Source organism: Rhamphochromis longiceps, linkage group LG4 (assembly GCF_057381845.1).
Source record: "Rhamphochromis longiceps isolate RC_006_pf linkage group LG4, R_longiceps_female_GT1.1, whole genome shotgun sequence".
NCBI classification, from domain to species: Eukaryota; Metazoa; Chordata; class Actinopteri; order Cichliformes; family Cichlidae; genus Rhamphochromis; species Rhamphochromis longiceps.
The window spans coordinates 5,269,576-5,293,124 of NC_140560.1; the positions used below are offsets into that span (position 1 = coordinate 5,269,576).

Here is a 23,549-nt window from a genome sequence, read left to right on the forward strand (position 1 = left end):
GACTCCAACCTGGTCCACTCAGATTTCTGACATAAGCCATGTGTCCCAACATTTAGTGCCCTTAAACATACACCTACCAGTGATGATGTAAAACGAAGATGACTCACAAGTGTTCAAAAACGTATTGCTTTCGTTAAAGCACACGTCTGCAACGACACCCAGAGACTTGTAATATATTAATATATGCTTTTCTTTCCCAGCATGCTAGCAGCTTGACATAGGAATAGCAATGATGCTCAGTTCTCCACGTGTGCCTTTAGTCCAAACAATCATAGTCTATGGTGCAGAGGATGAATTCTATCACGTGTGCTGATCCCCTCACCTTTCCTCTCGCACCACCATGACACTGGCATTTTTGTTGCCATTCAAATGATATGCATTAATAAATCCTTCTGCATGCTCTGGTGTCATTGTCAAGGCCGAATTTTCATTTTTGTTTATAGTTGAGATGAGCAATGAATGAAAAATGACATAAGTGTGTGTGAATAAAATAATCAATCAATAACTGTAAACTGTTCAGTTAATCAAGGTTTTGATTTGAGGCCTTACACTGAAGTTACACTCCACTAGCTAAGCAAATTAAACAAGCACATTTCAAGAAAACTACTTTTCATCCTTTCAAAGACCCCAAACCACTCTCACACGATTGCACATGCTCAATTTAGCATGTTTTGCCCAATGTAATGATTTAAATGCTGTGGTCGCCTTTAGATTTGCAGGTTGCTCCGGTGACCGTACCATCAGATCCTCATTCAGTTTTGATTTCTTTCATTTTCATCTATAATGTCCAGAACTAAGATGTAAAGAAATAAATATCAGCTCTGAGTTAACAAATAGCATCGTTAGCACAAAGCTATTACAATACAACTTATAATCATCTGTCCACGGATTAGTCCCATACTTTGCCCAGTATAACAGCTGCATCATAACTCAAACATAACTGTTTATATTATGCTAACATAGCTGTGTCGCTAGCGGTCACGTAGCACATCATTATATACCAGCTAGCCAAACTTCAGTAACCCTACAAACGTCACTGCTATTTAGTTTTCTGTCTTCATTTATGTTGGAAGTGATAGCAGAGCTGTACGTTTGAATTTGTTTCCAAAACCCCGCAGTCAGGACATGCTATATTGTATTTAGATAGAAGCTAGCAAGCTAACTTCCTGCTAACTTCTAGCGGAGACGGCGAGCAGTAGTGTATTTTGTGAGAAGCTTGGATAAATAATCTGGGGCTTGGCCATTTAGTGCTCTGTACGTTAAAACAATAATTTTAAAACGAATTCTAAAATCTATTGGGAGCCAATGTAAAGAACATAAAATAGGAGTGATGTGAGCTCGCTTGCTAGAGCGAGTTAGTAGTCTGGCTGCTGCGTTTTGTATAGCTTGGAGGCGAGAACGAGATGATTTATCCAAGCTGGTAAACAGGGAATTACAATAATCTAAACGCGATGACACAAATGCATGGACAATTTTTTCCAGTTCAGCTAAGGAGACCATATGTCGCAATTTAGAAATATTCCTTAAATGAAAGAAACAGGAACGAGACAGAGATTTTACGTGTGAGTCAAGGCCCAAATAAGAGTCAAATATTACTCCAAGATTTCGAATATTTGGCTTAGCAGAAGAACAGAAAGGGGCAAGAACCTGACTGATTTTAGAATATAGATCAGGAGGAGCTATGATCATGGTCTCTGTCTTGTTCATGTTTAAAACAAGGTAATTGTTAGAAAGCCAGTCAGAAACCTGAGTTAAGCACTGGACTAGGGTGGACAGCCTATCCAGCTGATGAGGCTTAAAGGACATATACAGCTGAATGTCATCTGCATAGAAATGATAAGACAGGTCACTAAAAGACTGAATAATGCCAGCTAAAGGAAGCATATAAAAAGAAAATAATAATGGACCCAAAACTGAACCCTGTGCAACCCCGCAAGTTAGGGCAGCAGTGTTAGAGGAGAACCTATCAGTCCTAACAGAAAAAGTTCTGTCTGATAAGTAGGAAGAAAACCAGTCTAAGGCAGTGCCAGATACACCAGCCAGAACCTTCAGCCTGTTGAGTAAGATTTTGTGGTCGATGGTGTCAAAGGCTGCACTAAGATCAAGAAAAATGATCACGGAACAATTTCCTGCGTCAGATGCCATTAGTAGATCATTATAGACCCTTAAGAGAACGGACTCCGTAGAGTTCTGCTTTTGAAAGCCAGACTGAAAAGGGTCAAAAATCTGCAATCGGCATAGTAAGGACCTGAACTGATTTTCTACAATCTTTTCTAGTAATTTACTTATAAATGGCAATCTTGAAATAGGACGATAACTACTAGGGGAGGTAGGATCTAGATTCTGTTTTTTTAACAGAGGGGTTACCTCAGCATGTTTAAAATAGGACGGAACACAGCCTTGCCTCAGTGAGTTGTTGATGATGGATAGTAATGTGGGACCAATGCTGGTGAGAGTCCCAGACAGGACAGAGGGAGGTAATATATTTAAGGAGCATGATGAGGATTTCATTTTACCTATTACTACAATTAAGTCATTGAGTGTGATTGGAGAAAAAGAAGTAAATGACCCTGGACACTGTTGTGTAGAACAATTCCTTGGGATCCTCACAGTTCAAAAGCTGTTTTTTACGAGTTATGGTCTTGGATTTAGATGCAGTTTTTCAACAGGTGCACCAAAGCAGATTTGACAGGGTTTTGCCACAGAATAAGATAAGATAAGATAAGATAAGATAAGATAAGATAAGATAAGATAAGATAAGATAAGATAAGATAAGATAAGATAAGATAAGATAAGATAAGATAAGATAGAACTTTATTAATCCCTCGGGTGGGTTCCTCTGGGAAATTCGATTTCCAAAAAAGCACAGCACCGACAGAAGTTACAGTTACAGAATGTTATATATATATATATATACACACATACACACACATATATAAATACAGAGACAAATATAAATAAAATATACAAAGGGGATAAATAGAATAAATAGGAATAAAAAATAAAAATACAAGTGAATTGCACATTTCAAGTATTGAGTCTATTGCACTGTTGACTATTTACAAAAAGTATTGCACAAGGTATTGTACAGTGAGGTGCAGAGGCACTACAGCTTAGTTGTTCCCCCCTACTTTGTCCTCCTGTTTCCCCTCCCTCTCCCCTCCAGAGAGGAGTTAAACAGTCTGATGGCGTGTGGGACAAAGGAGTTTTTAAGTCTGTTAGTTCTTGTCTTTGGGAGAAGCAACCTGTCACTGAACAGACTCTTCTGGTTGTTTATGGCCGTGTGCAGAGGATGCCCAGCATTGTTCATAATGTCCATCAGTTTCTTTAATGTCCTTTTCTCTGCCACTGTCACCAGAGTGTCCAGCTTCATGCCGACCACAGAGCCAGCCTTCCTGATCAGTTTCTCCAGCCTGGATGAGTCCTTCTTTGCTGTGCTGCAGCACACCACAGCATAGAAAAGTACTCCAGCAACCACCGACTGGTAAAACATCCTCAGGAGCTTCCTGCAGATGTTAAAAGACCTCAGCCTCCTGAGGAAGTACAGTCGGCTTTGGGCTTTTTTATACAGGTGCTCTGTGTTGCATGACCAGTCCAGTTTATTGTCCACCCACAGCCCGAGGTACTTGTACTTGTTGACCACCTCCACCTCCTCCCCCTCTATCTGAACCGGCAGTGGACCTTCTCTGGACCTCCCGAAGTCCACAACCAGTTACTTAGTCTTTGAGGTGTTGAGTTGCAGGTGGTTTGTGTGACTCCATGCGACAAAGTTCCTCACCAGACTTCTGTACTCCTCTTCCTGATCATCCCAGATACACCCCATGATGGCCGTGTCATCTGCAAACTTCTGAATATGGCATAATTCAGAGTTGTAGCAGAAGTCAGAGGTGTACAGGGTGAAGAGAAGAGGGGACAGCACAGTTCCCTGTGGTGCTCCTGTGCTGCTGACCACAGTGTCAGACGTGATGTCCTTCAGCCTGACGTACTGTGGTCTGTCGGTGAGGTAGTCGGAGATCCAAGCCACCAGGCAGGGGTCCACCTCCATCCTGTTCAGTTTTTCCTGAAGCATACAGGGCCGGATGGTATTAAAGGCACTGGAAAAGTCAAGAAACAGGATCCTGACCGTGCCTTTTCCCCCATCCAGGTGTGAGTGGGCTCTGTGTAGGAGGTACAGGATGGCATCCGACACCCGTATGCAAACTGTAGTGGGTCCTGGGCATGTTGTACCTGTGGTCGGAGGAGGTTGAGGAAGAGCTGCTCTAGAGTCTTCATAAGATGTGACGTCAGTGCCACGGGTCGGAATAACAGTATGCCAGTAGTTATTGCAGGCCAGCTAAATACAGCATTCTGATTGGCCCATTAAATTCAAGCTTATTGTTCATTGGTGGTTCAGATCTCGGCAGTTGAAGTCAGATGATGACTTAGAATCATCTTTTCTGACTGAATCTTACAACATTTAGTTGTCTTTAGTGGATTTTTCCATATTTCAGTCATTCAGAGATTTAAATAATATAAGGTTTCATATTCATTCAGATGTTTTCTGACTCTAAATTTTCTTTTGTCTTTACTCAGGTTTTTCTAATTCACATTTTAAACATGTTCACCTACTTTTCAACTTCTGTGTGAACGTCAGCTTTCAACAGTTCTCAACTTTTGTTTTCAGGTGAAAATTTCTGTATTTTTAATCTCATTCAGCATTTTTTACTTAAATTCAGCATTTGCTTCATTTCAGCTCAAAACATTCAGCTATCAGCATTAGGGCTGCCACAAACGATTATTTTGATAGTCGACTAGTCACCGATTATTTTTGCGATTAGTCGACTAATCAGATCATCATCCATTGGACGTACAGCGTACAGCTTATTGCACCAGCAGCATCTGGTCTTATATAACTATCATTAGCTTACAGCTTGAAGTGTTTGTGCTAACTAAAAATAAAGACAAGATGGTAGTTTATTAATTTTTAATGAAATTTGCAGATTGTTTCGGTGAAGTTTAATAAACTCCTTGCTTTCTAAAATATAACAGGACACCGGAGTATATTCTCCAGCGTCTCACACTTCTGATAATCAGCTGTCTGCTTGACAGTTTTAGCTGTGCAAAAACTATAACTTTAATCTCAGCCAAACCGATTTACTCAGGAACAAATAAAATACTAAAGAAAGCCAAACAATAACATTTTTAAGTTATCTAAGTGACTTATATATATGTTTAACCTGACTAGCGAAAGACAGCGGTGGGTTTGAAAACGATTTGCCGGGAGTCCGGTGTTCTCACGGCTCTAGTTAGCCTTGCCCCCGCCTAGCTAACGAGCTAGCGGGTAACAGACGTCTCCGAAAACGTCGGAGCGCTTTTGAAAATATGTGGTGTCTTGATAAACTGAGCAGATATTTGAGGTTTACACAGCTACATTCTCGCCTGAAAATATGTTAAACGTTTATTTTGTGACCCAGAAAGAATAATAAGAGTAAAGTTAAAACTAACTAGCTGCCGCCATTGTTGACAACTGCGCTGGGCTGCGCTATGAATTCTGGGACACAGCTTCTTCTTCTTCGGGGTTTAACGGCAGCTGGCATCCTTGTACATGCAGTGCTGCCATCTTCTGTTTCAGTCCGTTATTACACTCTTAAATCCTACTACTCATTCCTGCGTCCTTTGTGATCTTACAGAGCTTCAAACGATGCGTCGACTATTAAATTAGTCGTCGACGATTTTAATAGTCGACATAATCGTGACTAGTCGACTAATCGTGGCAGCCCTAATCAGCATTCACACTGCAGTTTCTTCAGAAAATGCATTTTCTAGTTATTTATTGATGTCTTACGTAGCAACACAACCACACGATGCATTTTCATACATGTAACACACGATCATGTAACATGGTCATGTCACATGTAACTCATGTAATCAAAGACTGATACCGATGCTAGCCACCAAATGCACAGACTGAGCTACAAGCTGTGTTTTAACACAGCTGTTAAGGTTCGCTAACACTTACGTATTCACTTTTATTAAATGACAACCAATTAAAATATTTGCATTCAATTTACTAAGAGGAGCATTTTCAGGGAACTTTATAGTAGCAACATTAGCATGTTAGCAAAAGTAGCTTTGAATGGAACTAATTTATATCTTAGGTGATCTCTACCATTGCTTAGTATTCATGCAATGAATGTGACTGATGATTATATGATTTACACTGACCGAGCAGGTTCTATAAGGGGCGAGGTGTCGATTGACTCAGGAGGGTTTGTGCAGCTCAGATAGAAAAAGGCCAACTGTGCAAAATCATTCTTTCTGAATAGTATTTTACGATTCCCTCTAAAAAAAGATCAGGTTGACGTGTTTTGATCTGTGTAGATGATAATAATCATCACAATATCTGTGTAACAAAGGCAAAAACCAACATGATGTAACTAGAAAACCAAAATAATGTAATTATACACTGTACTGTGACATGTGCATATTATCACAGTTATACTAAACGAGGATGGGAGCACCCCTCCTAGGTCTGTTTTGCTGGTGTAAACACAGTATTGTTTTGTATGTTCAACACAGACAGTATATTGTTGTGCAGATGGATGAAACACAGTGTAACAGACTGTAACTGGATCTAGCTTGCTCCTTATGCTAATGCCACAGCCAGTATACAAATCAGTAAATATAACTGTTCAAGATGTACCTACAAACATGCTGCCCAGTATGGCACAAGCTCTCAAACCAACACAGCTCTATAAAATAAGCTCAAGTCTTGCAAGGCTGTCAGTTTTGACCTGGACAAATCTAAATTTTGACCTGACTTGAGAAAACATTGTAGATAAAGCACAGAGCGGGCTTCAGAGACACTTTGTCTGCCACAGGAGGAAGTCACACACACTTAGCGCTGTCAGGCAGCTGGAGTAAAGCTACCTACAGTATGATGACATGACTGCTTTTGATACTGACAGCTTAGATGAGCCAAACATCTGCTAGAAAGTGCCACTGAAGCATGGAGCCTTTTAGTCGTACTCACAGTGTTTACACAGCACTCAGCACCTTATTGAGCCAGCGCTCAGTATAATTGACCTGAGCTCAAAGCGCAACAACAAAATCACACTGCACAGTAACCCAACCACAAGAACAAGGCCAAAGTTTGCATTGCTCATATGGATTTATCTGGGAGCTTAGAACTTCGACACATTAAACACAGACACTGCATGAAAAAATGAACATTCACCAGTCCAAACTGGGCAGTTTTACGCTTCCAGGATTCAGGACCACTGTTAACTAATTACATATCATGCTGTTTGAAGAAGACTTTACCTGAGGGGTGTGATGAATTCATGATGGCTGAACCTGGACTTCTTTCCCCTGCCCTTACACTGTGTGTGTGTACGTGTGTGTGTGGGTTAAAGCGGGTCCTCTGAGTCGGCCATGTGTAGAAGGACACACGGATGATTCAGACCTTCTTCTCGACGTCTTTCTGCAAAAGACAAAATTGCGTTTTTCAGCATTCACACTCAAAACAACCAACACCTCAACCAAACAGCTACAGCCCAGTCACAGCGTAGCAGACAAACTCGGACTGCAGGTTGATTTGATCCTGCTCGACAGTTAACTGCAAAGATTAGCATGCTTAATGTCTCTCTTGGCTTCTGTTCTTCTGTCTGCCAGAGGTCAAGTCAGAGCCACAGTATAGTTGGAGTTCTTTATTTCCCTACTTTTCACAGATGCATCCAAAAGCCTGAGAATGCCTGTGAATATGTTTTTATTGGCATGTGTCAATAAAATATTTCATTCAAAACAATGATGCCAGCTTAAACATTTTAGTGTTGAGTTAAATCTCTGAAATTTCCCTATTTGACAGCTTTTTATAGCACTTGCTCACATCCAATAATCCAGGTTACTGCAGCTACTGGTGATGTCTGTAAAGCTTCAATAGGTCCCATTAATGTTCAGTAGGGTTTAGGCAGTGCTGGGCAGTCGTTCACAAAACGAATCAAAACTGACATTCAGAACATTTTATCCATGTTGGTTATTTGTTTTTTATTTTATTATTGCTTCCGTTATGTACTGTCCCCTTTAAAACACACTAGAGAAAAAGTATCATGAGGAAAACTCAAACACTGAGCCGACAGCACAACCCGAGCAGCTTGTGTGTGTGTGTCTTTGTGCAAAATAATAAGTATTTATTCAGTAAAATGATGGTAAAATGTTCAATTAATCGTGATTTTGATTTGAGCTTCAGAGTAAAGTCCATGACAGGCATAAGTCTGAGGTCTTTTCTGGTGTTCCTCAAAGCTTTGAGGTGTGTTTGGGCTCATTATCCTGCTGTGAATCCTTCTCCACAAAGATGAAGTATGAAATGCTACTTCTCCTTGATCAGGATGCACTGCAGGAATCCAAATCAAGAGACTTTAATATTTCCTCCATCATATTTTCTTACTGATTTAATCTGCCGTGTCATTTCTTTCATGTCTTTTTACCTATATTCTACTCTTGCTGCAACAAATTCTGTCAAACATCAGAAAACAGGATTCCATCATCTGCTGTAAAGTTCAGGTTTATCTTAGTCACTAAGATAACCTTAGTTACTGATCCAGTCCTGTCATGTTTTGATGGTGAGAAAGTCTGACCTCTCTTAGTACCGATACCTCGCATCCCCAAAATTGCCAAAGCCATATAATACAGCTGTGCCTGAAGTTTAATATGGCTACAGGTTGATGTACTTTATGTCCTAATCTGCCCTCATCTGAAAACAGCTTCAATGACAACGAGTAAAGGGAGGTAACACAGGTCTGAACTGCTAACCAACAAATACCTCCAGATCCTTGGGTGACTTGAAAGGCGCTCATAAATAAAATTTATTATTATTATTATTATTATTAGGTGTTTTTGATAGGGTTTCACATTCCAGGGCCCAACTGTACATGTTGTATTATCTGTGGATTAACTGAAATATTAAAATGAAATGTCAATCTTTACACCAATAAAAGCCATTCATCAATAGCACAAATGAATACAGAAGTAGTTCAAATAAAATCTTTATGCACACAAGCTGCTGGTACACTTTTCCACAAGCTTTCATTTTATGTTTTACTGAAAGCTGCCATTCCTTGTCCTCTCTGTCTCTTTCTAGCAGCAATGCCTTCAGGATGCAGCATTCACTTACTACTGTTTACAAGCTTTAGCTACTTATATAGACTATGTCTTATTCTTACAAACGCTAGCAATACATGTAGTAATAAAATCTTCTGTTTTTGTGACAGATGCTCCCGTCACCTCTATGCACTTTTGCCAAATATAAGGCCTGGGGGCCACAATTGGCCCGGCAAAGACTCCAATCTGGACCGCTGGAAGGCTTTGGACAATATGAACCAGTGCATAGCTGAACTGTCACAAGTTTTATAGGTTTTCCTGCTGATAAAGAGTCCACACATTCATACTACACCAAAGCCACAGAAAAATAATCAAATGACACAAGACTTTTTCCACTATCTACTACAGAAATTTCTGCTTTTATTATAGTGGGTCCACATTTTTTTTAAATGTAAAAAAAAATAATCTGTGAATTAACAAAACTTTATACATTTTCTGTCTTTTCACACATTTATCATGTCAAGAAACTGAGACGTGCAGTTGAAATCACACTTTGTTTGTCTTATATTAAAACATTGCAGGGATTAAATGTTCAGTTACGTTTCTCTACACTGACAGAAAAGCTGTTTCATTATGATATACGACAATAACATCACAAAGAATCATGAAGTACAGTCTGATATGATGACATTCACACTGGCTATATGTCAGACTGTTCTGATCTAGAATAATGAGCACATTTGTTTTGTTTTATTATTTTAAACACAGAGAAAACCCGAGGCTCGCTGATGCTGCTTGATCCTCTGGCTCCACCTACTGGTTTTGTACTGAAAAAGGGTTTATGGAAAATATACTGACACCCTAAATAGTTCCCAATAAAGTGTGTAATAGGTGTGTGTGTGTCTAAGTGTTGCAGCTGAGTCCTTGGCTACTTAGCTGTAATGTGATTTAAAGTCCCCTCACCTCCTCCATTCTTTTTGTGTCACTCAAACCACACACACTCATTTGTTCTTGGACACATCACACACACACCGACATAGAGCAGCGTGGCGGCAGTTGTGTGAGGACTGCTGGCTCTCAGCCCAAACACTGATAGCAGTCGATTAATGCTTTTAACTGATGGAGGGGGACATCTCAGCGTGGGTGGATTCTTCATCGCTGTCATAATGTCACATACATCCAACATTTACTCGCCTGTAGATGCAGCTGAATCGGCTCAAAATAAACCTTTTTAACACATGTAGTCAACTAACCTGTATGTACAATATAATGGCTTTGACTGGTTGAAAGTACACTGGACTGCTTACAGACGCAGATAAAAACAAGCCTACAGGTGCGTGCCTACGTACTATATGCCCACAAATTCAATTTAATTCATTTATATAGCACCAAGTCACAGCAACAGTCGCCTCAAGGCGCTTTATAGTGTAAAGACCCAACAACAAGCAAGAAGGAAAAACTCCCTTTTAACAAGAAGAAAACTCGAGCACAACCAGGCTGCATCTGAGCTCATGTGATGTCAGACGGGGTCAGGCCTGGTTAGTACTTGGAACTGGAGACTGGCTGGGAATACACATTAAACTGGAATAACTGGTGGCCCAGCAGAGCATTAGTTTTCAGTGTCAGCTCACAACAAGAAGGTTTTTAAAAGCTCTTTTTATTTGGAGTCAGGAGACAGATACCTTCTCTACTTTTAAGATTAGACTTGAAACCACGCATTTAATCACTAGTTACTATTCATGTCTGCCTCGCTTCCACAGCATGTCTTCATCCTGTCTTCCTACCCTCACCCCCAACCTGTGGCAGCAGATGACCTCCGCTCCCTGAGCCTGGTTCTACTGGAGGATTCTTCCTGTTAAAAGGGAGTTTTTCTTCCCCACAGTCACCACAGTGTTTGATCACAGGGGGTCATTTGATTGTTGGGGTTTTCTCTGTTTTCTTGTATTATTGTTGTTGTGATTTGGCGCCATATAAATAAAACTGAATTAACTGAACTGGTAAATGGTAAATAGTAAATGGACTGGTTCTTATACAGCGCTTTGAGGCTGTTTGCCAGCACTTTTCACACTCTCCCTGTGTCTGCATGGGTTCTTTCCAGGTTCCTCCCACAGCCCAAAGACATGCCTGTTAGATTAAAAGCTGATGCTAAACTGGTCATAGTTTCTGCCTCTCTGTGTTAGTCCTGATAGGCTGATGAACTATCCAGGGTGTACCCCAGTTCTCAGACTGGGGTAGCTCGCGCAGTCTCCGCCCTCTGTGAACCTTTACCACACAGCAATCCATACTTTAGTCGTGTAATCCATTAGAAATACATTAAAATCCTCAAACAGCACACCCAAAGTAAAGAGGTCCAGATTAATAACAAAGAAAGGAGAGGCCAAGCAGACACCACCTACTGCTGCCTGCGTTGCACACCTGTCAGTCAAAGCAGTCACACCACTAACTACTGCTGACTTCTAAAAATATACCAGATTTGTGTGAAAAGGGAAATTAAGCACAGAAGCCAAAACCACTCTAAAAATATGTTTTTAATGCTGTAAAGTTGGCTACTTTATGATGGAAGTCTACGGGGACTGACTCGCTTTTGGAGCCAGCCTCAAGTGGCCATTAAAGGAGCAGCTCTGGAAGCTGAAAAATGAAAAACCACTGAAGAAAACAGCAGAGCTGAGCACAAAACTGAGGCATAAATCATGAGGAAATAAATCATTCAGCTGTCATTTTCCTCTACCACCTTAACAATCCCACCGACTGAATAGCTTCAGCACATTTAAGAAATACGACCTGTATGTTTGTGATTTTTAGTTCAGACTTTTTAAGCAGTTATTAAGTGTTAAAAAGGAACTGAACATATTGACCTAGCACTACAACACAGTGGAGATCAGCTAGAGGAACAAATGTTTCCCAGAGAAGCTGCTGAAGAACAACCATATGAGCTCCAAATAAAGTCACTGTTGCTCTTACTGACAACAATACAACACAAATGTAACCGACATTACTGATAGCAAACACTAGTTTGTCGCATTCACTGATTTTGAAACAAAATGAGTGCATTTACGATAATGCAGCTGTGGCCGGATCATTTCCCGGCAGATATGTAAACATGTTAAAAGAGGAAAAACAGAGGAGTAATTAACAGCATTAATGAGCCAGGTCCTGGGTTTGCTGGTGCACATGGGACCTCGCTGAGGCAGAAATGAACAGAGCTATTGTTGAAATTAGCAGGAGCAGCTGCGCTTTTCCAGCTCTGAAACACGTTGTCCTGTTGGACACGTTAAAAACACTCACAGCTCACAACAACCGCTACGCAACACCAAACTACTGCTGTGCTGCAACACAGGTGCACTTCTTTAATCACAACTGAAAGCACAACAATGCAAATGATAATAATGAGCTGCCTATTTACACAGAGGTAGGCTGGTGTTACTTACTAATAACGACCGTGCACACTGCAAAAAAAAAGTGTCAGGCAGTGGAGAGAAAACAGGTCAGGAATGAAAAAAGAAAAGCGACGGCTCGCACTCTGCGGGGCCCGGTTCTCACCTATTATGTTAACTTTGTTCTGTGTCGTTTTTTGTTTTCCTTTTAGATTGCTTTCAGAAAACTGTAACTCTGTATAATTAGCTCTCGCATTAAGTCCAAACAATTAGTGCCGCAAGTGTGAAAATAATTAGTCAGAGGGTCAAAATGATTTAATACGATTAGTCACAGCCTGGAACAACAGTGGATTTATTCAACTTAAACTGGTGGGGAATGAACGTGGACTTTTATGGAGGAACGGGATGTCCTGACATGCAAAACAAGAATTATTGCAAAGCTTGTGTAACACACAACAGTTCAATAATATCAGAAATCAAACACAACAAGTGAAACATTTCAGCCTATAATTAGCTTGGGACTGACTGTGTTACTGGCTGCTGTCTGACTGGAGGAAAGCTGCCTTTGCAGCTCTCCTCCAACTTCGCTAATTCCTGAAAGAAGTCACAGGATGTCAGTGTCAGGGCCTATATAATGGGATGAAACGCTGTGGGTGTCAGCATGTCTGCGTGCCTCAGTGAGTGTGTATGTGTGTGTGTCTGCACTCAGGCTAAAGAGCTAACTAGCCATGACAGACTAACCTGCTGGCCAACTACTCCATTAGCCTAATAACATGCACACACACACACACACACACACACACACACATACACACACACACGCATGGGGAGGTCGGGAGAAAGAAAGAGGAAATACGTGAAAACAGAAGAGCAGAAGCTGCTGCTTCAGTGTCCAAATGTTGCCAGAAAACCAAGAAACATAAATTACTCTGTTTCTCACTCTGCCACCTCCTCCTCCTCTTCACACTATCATTTCCTAAAATACCTGGCCCCTCCCAACCTGGAAAGGAGCAGGAAGTGCTGCCTGGCAACCACGGAGCTGGGTGCCGTGGTAACGGTTCACCTGAACGCCTCTTCCCTAAACAAACAGCAAGCCTGAGCAAGGGAGACAGGGGGAGCAGGATGTGGAGCTAATGTCAGAGGCGATCTCCTGCAGGATTTCTTTGGAGTCCCTTTGTCCTGCTTGCTCTCACCTGTTCTCTGTCACACACAGCAAGCTGCTGGACCATGACAGCATTTAACACCGGCCCCACTGCCCGCCCCCCCGCCTTGAGTCCAGCACATTCAAGGAGAAAGGAGACAGCAACTCCAACGCGCCAACACACACATGGTGTAGCTGTCTTTACCAAAGTGACCTTACTGTATCAGCACATATTTAAAATAACTGTTAAAGCTTCAGCGACTAGCTTTTAATCCTCAGGGAGTTAATAATGCGCAAACATCCTGACTGTTACAAAACTGATGCTTTACAGCTTTTCTATCTCTTAACATAATAACTAGTCCTAACCTGAACACGACAGGGACAAACACCATAATCACACATTTATACAACCATTAGTCATTCCTCCTTCGAGTGTTATCAAGATAATTCTCTATATTCCTCTGCTTCACTCAGTGTTACACTGTCCAGCAGAACAAAAACAACAAACCCTGAGGGCTATTTTGTGACCTATTTGAATGATATTGAATCATACTTGTTATTAACCTCTGGCTCTCTTCCACAGCATGTCTTCTATCCTGTCTTCCTTCTCTCTCCCCAACCAGTTGCGGCAGATGGCCCCGCCCCTCCCTGAGCCTGGTTCTGCCGGGCCTTTTTAAAAGGGGGTTTTTCTTTCCCACTGTCACCAAAGTGCTTGCTCATAGGGGGTCATATGATTGTTGGGTTTTTCTCTGTATGTATTATTGTAGGATCTACCTTACAATATAAAGCACCTTGAGGTGACTGTTGTCGTGATTTGCCGCTGTATAAATAAAACTGAATTGAATTTGTTACAGTGTTGACATACTGCTGGGTTCACTGCAGGGCCCTTACAGAGAGACGTAATCATCACAACAACCTGTCACTAAAGAAGGCTCTGAAGTGGCTGAAAGCTCTAGAAATAGAAAGCAAGAAGCATCAAAGTTGGAAGGCAATGAGACAGAGTAACATAACAGAGCAAGAATCCAATTATTATGATCACTGGAGGTCAAAATGAATGGCAGATGATTATCGCTCTTACATAACTAAAAGGCTGGCCTTTACCTCCAAGATCTGACCTCTTGACTTTGGAGGAAGGACGGAAGAAATAAAGAAATATCTGCTAACATGATGGTAGAATTCACAAAGTGTAACAAATTCTAACCAAACATGAAGGCAGATAATCAATATCATTTAAGCCAAATCACTATTCTGTTTTGTTCTGATCTGAGTAACTGAGCCAGAGCTACTGAGACTTTAATACCATTACATTACAGACTTACATCACCGAATGAAGAAAAGCTCTGCTAATATTTACTAAACACATTTTAATATATATTCAATGACTTACACATAGACTCTTCTCAGTCTGAGACAATTGTCTTACTAGTTTGAAAGTTCAGTCCCCGCTAACTAGCCAGCACCGCCCCATCCAGTGTCACATTTCCCTGCTTGCAGGATCATCAAGTCACAGTTTTCAGACTGTCATCCAGCAGTCTGCAATGAAAATGTGCTGTGAGGTGGAGGGTCGCTCTAACCAGAACCTGCGGCAGGGGAGGAACTAGTTCATGTGATGCTATGCTGAGTTTATCAGAGCTGTCAAACAAAGCGCAGTTCAAGGCTGTTCCCACACTGCAACTGATTCACACATTGTTTTGAAGCTGACTGCCTGTCACCTGTGGACATTAAAGCCTCCGGTTGCCTTGGTAACTCTCTAATGTTTTTACTACCAGGTCACATGTCAATCAGCTATACTCTCAGTGGTAGTCGCTTCAGTTGCTCTGCTGGAAGTTGAGGAAAGTTTATGTTGCATCCTGCTCACTTCATGTCACCAGCAGTCACCTGAAGTCGCTAAACATCCTTCACTTTCTACAGTCTCTGGTCATGACATCACTGACATTCACTTCCAGTATGGATGCAGCCCAGTCAAAGTCCAGACCTAAATCACACTGAGATGCTTTGGCACGAACATGCCCTTCTTCCTCAAAAACCCTCCAATGTGACTGAATTAAATATATGTGCAAAGATGCAGGCCCAAATCCCTCCATGGTGATGTGAAAGACTCATTGCCAGTTATCGCAAATGCTGCCAAGGATAGCACAACCACTTATTAGGTTTAAGGTTTTTAAAATATTGTGATGATAAAGAAAATTCTTGCTTGTTCCTTGTATTACCCTTGGGGTTGTTATAAACTCTTCGTGAACATCTACAAATCAGATATAATGGGTAATTATGCATATTACCTACAGTAGCAGTCAAGAGTTTCAATACACTCTTAGAGCAGAGCAGTTAAATACAGGCAGTATGTATAATTACCTGTATGGCATCCAGTTACCTTGGATTCTCAGGAGAATGCAAATCCATAATGACAGGCCTTAAGCTAAGTGTTTATTGTCAAACCAATCATTGTCCTATACTACTACTACTAGGCTGTTTTAGGTAACAACAGAAAAACAAGACTGGCAGAAATAACCTCACCTTACACATAGTACCTGTTCAGTCTTACCTAGGACAGGCCGATATGACCTCATGAATACACACACAGACCCTGTGTTTGCGTAGTTTCTCTCTGGATACTCCGGCTTCCTCCCACAGTCCAAAGACATGCAGTTAGTGGGGATAGGTTAACTGATGATTCTAAATTACCTATAGAAGTGCTGGGTATTCAGTACCCTTCAGTACCCTTAGATTGTTTAGACTTAGACCTTAGACTGCTGTTAAAAGTCTAAAATTCAAAGCCACCATAAGCAGTAATAATGAATCTGCACACAGTGATGTCAATATTGCAACATCACTGTGTGCAGTTTACCCCAAGCTATAAAAGACATGACCTCACCAATAACTAGTAACTAACAAAATAGTACTAACCAAAGACAGGTAGCATGGTAACAATTTAAAAAAAACATCTTATGGTAGCATGAGTGTCCCGGGTTTGATCAATGACCATTAACAGAACCAATAAAGCTTTTTTCATTCTTTAGGGAAGAGATTTTTCTGTCCACACTCAAACACACTGTGGCAACTGTCCATCGTCTAAGGCCCGTTAACCCAAATGATGGGTTAACAGGGAAAATTTTCACAAAAATCCCTGGAAGTAAACCATGTCTATAGATGATACATCCACTTCAAAGACTTTCATACATGTGCCGTGTTATCTGTGTGACATGAACTTATTCCTTCACTCACTGCTCTTAACACACTAGCCTCTCTGTGAATGTTGTTTTTCCTTTACCAATGGCTTTTAAAATAGAAAGGCAGTCATTGGTTGATCTCTCTCACACACATTGAATACATGTAAAAAAAAAAAAAAAAAAAAAGAAGCCCTATATCAACCTGTTATCTTTTTTTTTTTTAAATTTCTTCCAGGAAACACCAATTAAGAGGAAGCTATGATCATGTAGCAGTTTTTATGAAGTAAATGAATAAGGGGCACATTGTGGGGTCCAGTTATGAATACAGCAATTATATGAATTTGAATCATTAAACTAAGGAAGAATAAGAGTACTGATAAGAGTTAATACAGATAAGCATTACCAGTACTGCTACTATTCAGTCCTTGTGACGTGCATCCCTACCCGTGAAATGTGTTCTACCTCAGCCTGTGCTTTGAGTTGCTGGATGATCTATGGCCAAACAACTCAGCCTCTAGGTGTTTTCACAACAGCTGATGCTGACGCACAAATTTGTGCTCCCTCTTGGGAGTAGGACCAATACTCAGCAGAACCATGCAGGATCAGTGCAATGAACTTTAATCCCTTTTCAAGTGGTTTTGGCAAAGCTTTTGGATTTTTATCACCATAACCGACCTGCATGATTTGCGGATGAGTCCCTAGTCATACTGGTCACAAGCATTAGTGATGAGTGCTACTGTCCAATACAACATCAATTTCTTCAGATTGTTCTTTGTTTGAAATAGATTGAGGTTTAATATTGCCAGAGGGCAAAATAAAAGTAGACAAAGACACTGTCATCTAGTCCAACTGCAAATCACTAACTTTCCAGCAGAGATGCAAGGAGGCGGGATTACAAATCTAATAATAAAGACAGACTGTGGTCGTCTTATTTTGCAAAAAGGAAACTAAAACCTTGATGTTCAGAGAATTCCATACACGATGACTGATTGTCATTTTGGCTTTCACATTAATATAAAAGTACTAGTTTTTGTTTTAGCTCCATAGAAACTAGAGCTGGGCGATAGAACGATAACGATATGTATCGCGATATAACTTTTACTCGATAGAGAAATTAAGCTATCGCGATAGACCTCGCCGCTCTTGTCCTCTTAAAAAAAAAAAAAAAAAAAGGTCAGCCGATCCAAATTAAGTAGCGCAGAGCCGAACCAATCACAGCCGCAGCGTCACGTCGCGTGACTTGTTACGTACAGCACAAGTGCCAAGCCGTACGTGTGTTTGTTTGGGAAGCAGCCAGCGGGTAATGGAGCCAGCGCGTAATGGAGGAAATGAGAAAACAGATGATGGTTCCAATGCCGGAGAGATTGTCGAACGGAAGAGCCATAGAAGTTCCGTAGTTTGAAGGTACTTCGGCTATTTCAAGTCTGACAAAAAACAGAGTAGCGTGCACTGTAAATTGTGCCGAAAGCAAGTCTGGAAATACAATAAACTGGTGCATGCGTCACACTGTGCGCTAGAGCAGGGCGATATGGCCAAAAATATTTATCACGATATATATTTGAAAATTTGCGATAACGATATAACCGATGATATAATTGATGCGAGACAAAATACAACTCCACAACATTACTAGCGCAAAAAGACAACCTTCCATTTATTTTCACGTAAACAAGAAGCTGGTTTTTATGTACATTAAAGCTTTATAAAAATGTAACAGTGCAAATGCAAATTCCTTGCTGAAAGTTTAACCCAAAGGCATTTCCAGTAGAAATGGGCTGACATATCCTGAGCATAACCATGTATAATATCCACTGAAGTTAAAAAGAGGTGCTTTGCAACATTAAACTGCAGTGTGCAGTACGCATTTTTCGGACCATAAGGTGCACGGGATTATAAGGCACATTAAGCGAAACAAAGCAGTCAGATAAATCAAACTTTATTAAACTCATTCTTCTTGCTTCCTCCACTTCTGTACCATTGATTCATTAATGTTGAATTCTCTGGCAGCTGAGCTATTCCCATGTTGTTGCAGTATATTAATGACTAACCTCGTATTGTGGACGGATTATCTCAGTTGTTCTCCTGACTGAAGTTTGGTCCGTTTACAGCATCCTGCCATGCGATTGCATTTGTCTCTAACCATGAAGAACCTTCACGTTAACTTTTATAAGTGGAAAAGTGTTAGTGTTCGTCCTCCAGCTTCACTGTTTATGTTATGCTAACATAGCTGTGTTGCTAGCGATCACGTAGCACATCATTATATAGCAGCTAGCCCAACTTCAGTAACCCTACAAACGTCACTGCTGTTTAGTTTCCTGTCTTCATTTATGTTGGAAGTGATAGCAGAGCTGTACGTTTGAATTTTTTCAGAAATCTCTCAGTCAGAACATGCTATATCATGCTTAGGTAACTAGCGAAACTAGCGAGCTAACTTCCGCTAGCTTCCTGCTAACTTCTAACTCCGTTAAATGTAATAACTTTTGTTTTCATGGATGCCTGGAAGTTAAACTTTATAGTTACACCTGGTAAAGCAGCAATGCTGATCGTTTTATTAAAGATCAAAGAATTTAGACAGTTTTCAACTCTCAGTGATGCTGCAGTGTTGTTTGACCTGAAGTCAAATATACGGAGTTTGGGACCCAGATTACTCCCAGATTTAAGAGCATCTTAGTCCGACAAACACGACAATAACAACGGCCGCTTGCATGTTCTGCAAAAAAATGTGCTTTGTTGTGTATCTGACGGACAAACACCAAACCAGTTCCACATCACGGAAGTTGCACCATTTTTACAAACCAACAATCGGCCATGTGCGTATGAAAACAAAGGCACTGCGCATGCGCGTTTTACTCCCATTCTATCGCGATATTTCATTTTCCTATCGTTGCCTAACATTATACCGGTATTACCGTGAACGGTATAATATGGCCCAGCCCTACTGTGCGCCACGTTATTGTTTCGGTGAAATGAATTTCTACAATACTGTTACTGTTAATTCTACTCTCTGCAGTGTTTAAATGCTTACATATACACACAGTTACTGTCCCTCCACACATACGACTCGGTTCTGCTTCTATGCCCCAGCTTTGTTTACTTTTTCCCACCGAGACTTCTAGACTTCTGATTGGCCAACATTTCTGCACGGTTAGGAATCTAGCGCCACCTGCTGCTTTGGCATGTTCATAGCAGCGTTTTCCTTCATTTCTGCCTTTATGTGTGGACGGGATTATTTTTTAAAACGAAAACGGAAAATCTCCGTTTTCAAAAATACCCGTGTACGTGTGGACGTAGCCTCAGTCTCTGACTGGAAGCGCTAATTCGTCATTCGGCTTTTGTCAGACTAAAGTAACTGTTAAAACTGTTTGAAAAGCTCAGCTATACAACAAGGAGAGATTGAGAATTTCCTTTTAGTTCTCAGTTTATTTGATATTGACAAAAGTTAGTCAGTTTTGTCTGTTCTTCTGTAAAACAAACTAAGATTTATTTTTAGAATTAATATTTTGTTTCTAAGTGGAATTGACAATTTAGTCTGTTTCATTTGTTCTATTTTGAAACTTAAACGCTTTAGCGGCTGCCTTTTGTGTAGTTTGTAATATTTGCCTTTATTTATCTGAAAAAGTCTCATGTTCCTTAAGTACATCTACCCTGTTGAACTTATTATGGGAAATAAATATTTAAAAACAAGCTGCTGATAATTTCAAATTTTACTTGTGAGCAACGGCACATTTAAATCTTACAAATATAGTTATTTGGCTTATATCGTGATAGATATCGTTATCGCCTGAAATGAAAAAAACATATCGTGATATGAAAAAATCTCATATCGCCCAGCTCTAATAGAAACCATAGAATCTAAACACTGCGTATGTACCAAAGCCAGTTGGGGCACCTGTCTAACTTTACATACCGAAAACAAAGGACACCCACAAGCAAAACAAAAAAAACATGGCGAGTAGCCCTGCCTCATTGATAAGAAACAGTCAGGCATGAAAGTACTTTGTGTCGAAAGTGGATGACCAGGACATGCTAACTGACACGAGGCAGTATGCAAACAATCCCACTGTGTTTTTTGGACAAAGGAATGAAATGCTTCTAATTTAGCAAAGCACCTGAAAGATCAGCATTCAGATCTGTTCAAACAATTCAAGGTGAATGAGTTTCAGTTCATATTACCAACATCCAAAGTATTATGTTATCCTCAAAAATACATTACCATTTTGTTTGAGACAGATGTGAAACCATCTATGTCTTCTCAACAGAATATATCATTAACATTTTAAATAAATGGTCTGCCAGCATCATGTAAGTGATTTAAAATCACTTTTTAATGAAAGAGTTTAAGTAGATGGGATACTGGCTTTGTTTTGTTTTCAGATTAGGTATCAAGAATCATGTAATTCTGCTGGTATTGGCAAAGACTGCAAACGTTCAGGTATTGTGGCATGCCTATAATGCAGTGCTATGACCAACTGTGGGGAAGAAGAACTCTGACAGCAGGGGACCTCCAACAGAACCAGGCTCACAGTGGGGGCAGCATATCTGCTACAGCCAGCTCAGGGGTGAGAAGAAAATGTGGCTGCAGGTTAGCTTGTTGGGTGTGTATTTGTGGTGCTCTGTTTGAGACTGGTGACGATGTAACAAGATGTCCCATCACATTACAGAAAAACATAAATATGATGCTTTTTACTGACAGAACTATGATATTTTATCAGCATTAGGGTGATTTTATTATGTTATGCTATAAAGTGTTGTAATTTTTTCAAACATAAATGTAACATATTCACAAATAAGTTTTGTAATATTGCTGCAACCAGACCCTGGTCTGCGATTTTTACATTAGCACTACTGGGACTAAAAGGTAAAGCAGACATTAAAGATCAGCACTGAATATTACTTCTGTAATGTAACCATATTTTGTTTGTATGGATCCAGTGTAGTATTATAAATCTTGAGTATGTGATACTTCCATAACATCAATGATTACATGGGCTGCCAAACATTAAAAAGCTGCCTCTTGATCCAAAAAAGGGAAGAGAGAAGGACTGAACACTCCAGATTCGACTTATGAGGCGCTTCACTTGCAACTTTGCAACTTGCAAGTTATCAGGTTAATTGAAATCTCCATGAGTCCTGTAAGGTTCTGCTTAAAATCTCAGACGCGGTTAGCATTAGGTAAGCAAAATAACAGAAATAGTGCCATATGAAAAGCACTTTACAGAGATGTGTGAGGGTTAACATTTTAATGTAAATTACTTGAATTACTTCTATATTTACTTTAGAGCCCTTTAGAGCCATATTGTTATGATATTACTTCATTGTATGCTTTTAGTTAGCATGTTGTTGTTGTTAAATGTAAAATATAATTAAGTTTTATAAGATGTAAGCAGGTTATGACTATTTGTTAATGCTGTATTCTCACTGCAGAGACTTACAGGTTAAGAGCTGAGGCTTGCTTGCTTGTGATTTTCACAAATATCTTTCTACCAACTTTACTTACCCCTCTTATTCTTAAACTGACTGTCTTACACTCTCTTGTTTTTATGCTCCTTCTATTGCCTAAAGAGTAATTCAGTGAGCTCCATAATAAGGAGTCATTAATCATGAGATGACACAACTCCTGAACTGCAGCAAGATGGCAAAAATGCACATACAAATTAGACATTTTTAGTCAGTATACAACTCGACAATGATGCTTTAATGGCACTGCAGATGCAATAAGATTCAGGGGAAAAACTGGACAGCCTCAACATAAGTTAGTGTCTGAATACATGTGAAGACTTCATACCAGCAGTGGTAGTGGTACCCATAACAGCTACTAGTAGCAGCTGTTATGTTCTTCATTGGTAGCCCCTGGCAAGTAAAACCACCATATTTGTAGTTAATTGGTGCCCATTGCTAGCTCTTAGTTTATTAACTTGTGGTTGTCAGCTGTTTGTTCTGTACTAGTTAGCTGGAAGCTATCATGTCACTCCTGGCACGCCGCTAGTGCCTGTATGAAGCTGTAATAACTGTTACCTGTTTGGTAGCTAGTTAGCTGTTGTATCTGTCAGGTGTGAGCTTGTGTATTTTAGCTAGCCTTAGCACTAACTACACAGTTTCCAAGTTAGCCTATGCGTTAACTGTACGGCAGAAGTGAGGACAACGTTATAGCAAAAGCACAAAATGTTACATCTTAGCTCTGCAGCAAAATAAGACCAAATAAATGTCTACGCATAATGTTCTTGGACGGTCACGCACACACGCACGCGCCTCAATCTCTCGCTCACGCTCTCCCTCTCTCCCGCTTTCTCCCTCTGATAAAACCCCACGGTACCGTGGATGTCGGCGGCTCCTCTTGGAATGTGTATTAGAGCAGAGGTCGCTTCCTCCCGGCTTTGGTTTCTGCCGAGGCACGGTGTGTCCCTCCGTGGAGCTCCTTTGCGCTTCTAATTCACACGAAAACGCGTAGTTTAACAAGCGGGACGCGTCTCACCTCCTACCGCTTCACCTCCTCCATATTTACCGTCTGCCTCTCTCCCTCTCTCTCGCTCTTTCTCCCACCACCAACAACAACATTATTGACGTCCTCCTCTTGCCACGTGACCAGTCTGCTGAGGCTAAAAATAGACTCAATAGAAACCAATGGAGGCAGACAGACAAGGCAGAAGTAGACAGACAGACGTAAAGTTTGGCTTGTTTGCCTGCTTCACCTTACTTTGTCAGATAATCTTCGTTAGTGGAGGCAACCGGACAGCGTCTTACTTTCGAGCAACAGATAACACAGGAAAGACTTTCTAAGAGTATTCCCTT

General features: G+C 40.6%; 1 protein-coding gene across 1 annotated transcript in view; it reads right to left on the reverse strand.

Annotated features, from left to right (window-relative positions):
* Positions 1-23,312, reverse strand: part of hdac5 (histone deacetylase 5) — a 62,882-nt gene extending 39,570 nt beyond the window's left edge. Inside the window, exons 1-2 of the mRNA XM_085402988.1 lie at positions 23,074-23,312; positions 7,303-7,462 (exon numbers count right to left, since the gene is read on the reverse strand). Coding sequence (XP_085259114.1) covers positions 7,303-7,324 — 22 coding nt within the window. The 5' untranslated portion in view covers positions 7,325-7,462; positions 23,074-23,312. The remainder of the gene's footprint in view (positions 1-7,302; positions 7,463-23,073) is intronic.
* Positions 23,313-23,549: the final 237 nt, after the last annotated feature.